Source organism: Chamaea fasciata, unplaced genomic scaffold (genome assembly GCF_029207755.1).
Source record: "Chamaea fasciata isolate MVZ Bird 193981 ecotype frontalis unplaced genomic scaffold, bChaFas1.0.hap1 SCAF_2, whole genome shotgun sequence".
Lineage (NCBI taxonomy): Eukaryota > Metazoa > Chordata > Aves > Passeriformes > Sylviidae > Chamaea > Chamaea fasciata.
This window is the reverse complement of record NW_027094087.1, coordinates 91,457,059-91,463,058: the sequence shown is the minus strand read 5'-3', so window position 1 is coordinate 91,463,058 and position 6,000 is coordinate 91,457,059. Positions and strand designations below refer to the sequence as shown.

Sequence of the window (6,000 nt, the reverse complement as noted above, 5' to 3'; positions counted from 1 at the left end):
ATAAGATGGCAGTGCTTACTATGATTATGCTGCCTTGATTTATTTGAAGTACAAGAAAGCATGTGGAGCAAACTTGGCAAATCTAAGATCCCCAAACCCAAATGCTACAGCAATGAGAGTCCCTTGTCCTGTGTTAGTACGAAGGCAATGGCAGGTGGTCCTCTGGGCACTATATCACCATCGAAAAATGGGGACCAGGTGCATTTGTCCAAGCACAAGCAAGTGGTTAATGTGCATGCCAGAGCAGCTCATCTCAGGTGACACTCAGCTTTCACTAATGGTCCTTTTGTTTTTTTGTCTCCAGAAGGCACTGAGGAGTTTTGCTGGTCTGCAAATAACTGGTCAATTTTCCTGTCCTACTCTCAATCTGAATACACTGTGAGCATCTTGTGCCTAGTGAGCTATGTAGCGTGTAAAGGCTATTTCAAACACTGATTTCTCTGCAATGAGTAGCATTTTGCTTAAAAATGTTTGAATGAGACTATATATATACATATATATATTATTTTTTAAAAAAAATTTACAGACAGGCAATATTTTAACCCAGTATTTTTTTAAGCTGAAGGCTAATGCGACTTGTCATTCACCAAATATCCAGTTTGTGTTTCTGTAATTCAGTTAAGGACAACTTGTTGGGATGTTCAATCTGCTTTCATATACTGACAAAAAGAAATTCCACAGCAGCACTGAAAAAAATTATGAGAATTGTGACTTATAAACTAATACTTTCTCAACTCGCCACTAAAATAATAACATCTAAACAAAATATTCAGGTATGATGTAATATGTTTCTTTATTTATTTTTAAAATCCAATTTGTAAAGGTCCCTTTTTAAACAAAACAAGAACAAAAAAATCAACACAATTCAGAGGGCTTATCTCATTTACCATATTCTTCCCCACTCTTCACTTACAACACAAGCAGCAACTTATAGCATTAGTGCTCATATAGTGCACTTATATGAATTCTGATTTGTGTATTAAGCATTAAATACAATGTATTTTCCGTGAGCATGGCCCAAAGAGTACACATGGTTACATTTTCAAAGCATATGTTAAAAAAAAAAAGACAATAAATGTATATCCAAGACAGTCAAACTCAAATATTTTGACTTGGCAAATTCTATAACGAGTAACAGCAATTTTTAAACTGTGTACAAAGCAGAACAGTGCCAACATGCCTCCAGTCTGTGAGCTATGGTAAAACATCAAGCACACATACAAAGGAAAGAAGCCAAAGAAACCCACCACAGAGCTAACCTGAGGCACACCCAACTGCAACTGAACAAAGGCAGCCCACTTTTCCACTCTGTAATGCAAAGAGCCCAACAACAACAAAAAGCACTTCTACGCTACAGAAAGTGAAACAGCAACTTCTTCCAAATTTGTCTCTGCATTTTTAAACAACTTGTTGGAAAAATTTAAAGATGAACATCTAATTATACCAAACAAATGTACAAACTATAAAGTCAGAGAAGCTCCAGAAGATTGCCACTTTCAACCTTGCATAGTGAGAGCTGGCATTGATATTGCTACCATAGCTTCAGCAGAAGATACGGAAAAGAAAAATCTTCACCTCTAAGTGATGCACATACGTAACATTTTCTTCACAAAATTCAGTAAAACATTGTTTTAATAAAAGGGAAAACAGCTCTAAAAAGGGAAAGATAGTGTTAACAAGCTTAGAAAAAAAATACAAAACCAGAACATTCCATAATAAAAAAATTAAAACAATTAACATTCCATCATGACAGCACCTACTTTATCACTAAATAAGCCCCATACATGCAACAAACTACAACTATTGTATAAGGCTGTCAAATCAAAGGTTTACTTTTCATATAAACAAAGTGTAAAAATAGCAACAAGTTGCGATCTTCAAATTTAATGCTATGTGAGGATTCTGTCCCCCCAGTTTCATTTGGTAGCAATTTCAATATGTGTTTGATATAAATGTCATTCCTCTAGGAGCCGTGGTACAAATACATTGTGCCTAGGACAGTATTGTCGTATCTCTGTTCGACCTTGACAGAATTGGAATGCTCAACAACGCTACTGAGTTCAGGGATGCTTTCAGCAGTATCCCCAAAACCATGATAGTGTCCATAGTGCAAAGTGTCTCCAGGGTCCTCCACCCATGAGGGCCGGTTAGAAACACAGCTACTTGGGCTTCCATTCAGGTGGAGAGATCCACACATATCGGTGGAATTACTCATGGCTTTTTCCGGTTCCTCGGTGCCATTACTGGTGTGAACTCGATGCCTACTGGGAGAAGTGACTCCGGGAATTACGCCGTTAGGTGTTAATGCTAAGCACTCCTCACGCCTGGCATCCATCCCACTGAGCTGTTGTGCGGCGGTGAAATCCAAATGTCCATTGATGGCACATCCATTTGTCAGTGCATTCAATATGGAGCTACTGCTATTCATATCTGCATTAAGAAATACACCTGTCACCAACAATTAAGAATAAATCGAAATACATCAAAACGTCTCCACTATACTTCACTTACTTAAAAACATTTCCATACACAGCTTTGAAAATAAATCTATCCTTTATAACAATGTAAGTAGTTCCAAGTAATGAGATCTGACCAGTAAGTTTGTGGCATGGATTATTATGTCAAAAATGCAACTATCTATCCACGTTTGTTTTGAAAATATGCCTACATTAATTTTTGCAAAGACAATGGCAACTTCTCAGATTTTTTTTTTTTTTTTTGGCATTTAACTGTATGAAATAAGTGCAGCAGACAACATTCTGGGCAGTGTTTTCAAGGGTGGAATTAAAGTGATCTTTCCACCTTAACTGTAATGCCCTCTTGGGATAGAAGATTATGTACATACAAGAACTGAGTACCTATGAGAGGGTGAAGGGTGGTTGTTATTCATTTTTCAGCTGTAATTTAACTGTGGCTTTTTTTTTTTTTCTTTTTAGTTGTAACTCACAATACAGTAAGCACTGAAGTAAGTCAAATAAAGAAATGTTATGTTGGGGTGCTAATAGAAAATGTTTCAAAGTTCCTTTATTCAGAAAGTACTTCAATGTACCTAGCAGCTTGCTAGATTAACATACTGGGCAGGCTTGTATTTAATGCTATGTTTATAATAGCATGTGTACAACCCACATGCAAAATGCCACACAATACCAACAGCAGAGTGCACAGAAGACTGAAAAATAGTGGTAGGAAACAAAATTCTAAAAACGTGCATGCAAAAATCACCGACAACTGTTTCGAAGCATTTTCTCCTTTGAAGTTAGTACTTAGCACAATAGGTTTTGTCTCCATGAACAGATTTCATTGGTCTGTCTGAAATGCATGTTTTTGCAGTGGTACTCAAAAGTACTTGCACAAAAAATGCATGCTATATTCTGCCTTTAAAATATAATTAATGTCTATATTGGTAAAGATGAGCAAGGCAAACATAGCAACTACAGAGCTATGTGGTGACATTTAAAGACTCTACATTCTGTGATTATCCTTGGATACATGCACATATGTTTATGTCTCCATGAACGCATAAACCCATGTGCATAACAGGACTGCATTTACTGCGTGTATGCAAATTACTTCAGTTAATTTAGTCTGTTGGCAACTTCCCACATTTGTAAAACACTGGGTTCCCATTTAAGTGACACATAATGAGTACCACTGTCTGACAAGGAAGAATCTGGAGTTTTGGTTCTCTCTCAGTTTTTTGCATGGCAAATTACTTGAAGTACAAATTACAACACTGATACTTCACAGACACCAGTATGTTACACAAGAAATGTGTCCAATTTGTAACTCTCTGGATGTACTAAATGGAGTTTCCCGTTTAGTCCCTACATCAGTTAAAATAACCACATCAGCCAAACTCACTAACCGTGAATTCTCATTAAAAGTGGAAAAAACCCCCCACAAACCCATCAAGACATCAAAGTTAATACTTTAGTGATGAAAACGCACAGAAGGAGTTTCATATAGTGTTTATTAACTGAAAAGTGCAAAATTTTAACTGTTTAAAAATAAACCATTATAGGCTTGTTTTGCCAAATCAAACTTAATAAATCTGGCACTTCCATTAGTTAATATGCAAAAGTAGGTAATGAATAGTTCTAGTGATAATTATAGAATGTTATTATTGGTTAAAAATGAGCACTTATAGTAATACACTAATAGAGTATATTTATGAAAGAAAATAATTTTTCCATAAATAAGAACACTTAGTAATTATCACTGGAAAATATCATAGTCTACTTTTAAACGATTGACTATATATATGTATATATATTTATTAATAATATATTAAAATATCTATTATTTATCATTCCCTTTGTTGAATTGGATCTGCGGTACAAAGCATAAACATATTTCTGGCAGAAAAAATTGATAAATAGGAATTTCTGAATGTAATAATGCACTATTGTAGTAACTCCATGTCAACCTACAAAGTGCAAAATAGGCTGACCCAAGGCAGTTTTAATCAAACTTTATACACATCCCGCTGTGTACACCAAAAGAATCTTGATTAAGCAGCCCTTAAAAAATCTAGAGCATTAATGTTGACCAATCCTAGTAACATTTTGACCGTTTCATGACGATTGGTACAAAACAAGAGATCTGTTTGCCCAGGTACACTAGTTCCAAATAGTAGATTAGAACTGTGATGTCTGGTCTTCTATTTACATAAAAAAACCCACAGCAGGATCCTGTACTCATGTCATTGTGTCTGAGCAAGTTCTGAACACAGGGTGTATGTCTAGACTACTCTCTATAGCATTTATTGTACTATTTCGAATATAGTTTTGTCACAACATGTTATTTTCAGAGCTAGGATATGTTTCCCTAACAAGTCTTCTTACTATCTACTCAATCAAAATTGAACAAATAAGTTAACTTATTTTTGAATTTCCTTTAACTCAAAATTATAGCAACTGGAAGCAAGGCACAATGTAATACAAGCCTCAGGTTAAAAGTGAAACAGCCATCGTGGACTTCTGTTTACCTGAAATATAAAGAAATTACTAATAAACCTTCTCTTTCACCATTACAATACATTGCATGAAACAACTAATTTTCAATACCTACTAAACCCCCAGTATAAAGGGTGTTACAGCAATACAATAGTTTTCAAGACTCCAGACAACAATGTGCAAAAATAAAAGACTAAGTTTTGTACTTAAATTAAAAATAAAATGCATATTGATTCTTGCAACGACAAGGAGTTTGCATTGCAGAAACAGTGTATATTTCAATTTCTTTTGGTCCAACAGAAGTACTCTCCTGTTGTTTGGTGTCTTCAACCATTTGAATGTTGCTGTAGTTAACAGGAAACTGTCCACTCCCACCTGATACAACAGCAAACTCTCTATCAACGTGCATATTGTCAGCATCGTCCTCAGCTCCTCCGTTCAGCATTGGTATTAAGCCATCAAAGCTGTAAGCTGACAAAAAAAGTCATATTTAGTCATTAGTGCCCACTTGAGAACTCAGACAACAAAGAGCGGAGTACTTTGATTATTAAAGCAAAACAGAGAATTTCCAGGGTACCTATTAGATTTTGCACCTACATATTAGTTACTACTCTGATGTACAAAAAGTTGAACAAAGGGAAGTTCAAGTTACTCATATTTAGGCTTTACAGAGATGTGCCCAACTCATATTTGTCTACTGTCAGTTTAGACTGCTCCCTTTTTCACTCCCAAGGGCCTGGTCCCAGTAACCCACCCTTATCCATACCAGACTGTTCCAGGGATCTCTCCGAGAGCTGAATAAGCAGAACTGTCTTCTGAGAGAAGCTGCCAAGTGGTTAGACTGCTGAGGGGAATGCTTAATGAGCAATATGGGCTTGACTTCACTATTTCTTGTATCTACCCAGGGCACTGCTCCACTACTATCCCAGCAGGCCCTGCCCCACTCTCACACTGACATTAACACGCTTTTCTACACACATTGCACACACTCTTAATATTATGTTATAAATGCCTGTTTTGGTGGACTGCAATTCAGTTCCCATTA

At 36.1% G+C, this 6,000-nt stretch overlaps 1 protein-coding gene across 1 annotated transcript in view; it reads right to left on the bottom strand.

Annotated features, from left to right (window-relative positions):
* Positions 1-768: 768 nt before the first annotated feature.
* The window catches only part of ANKRD10 (ankyrin repeat domain 10), a 37,257-nt gene continuing 32,025 nt past the window's right edge, over positions 769-6,000 (bottom strand). The window contains exons 5-6 of the mRNA XM_066176759.1: positions 5,331-5,426; positions 769-2,430 (exon numbers count right to left, since the gene is read on the bottom strand). Coding sequence (XP_066032856.1) covers positions 1,964-2,430; positions 5,331-5,426 — 563 coding nt within the window. The 3' untranslated portion in view covers positions 769-1,963. The remainder of the gene's footprint in view (positions 2,431-5,330; positions 5,427-6,000) is intronic.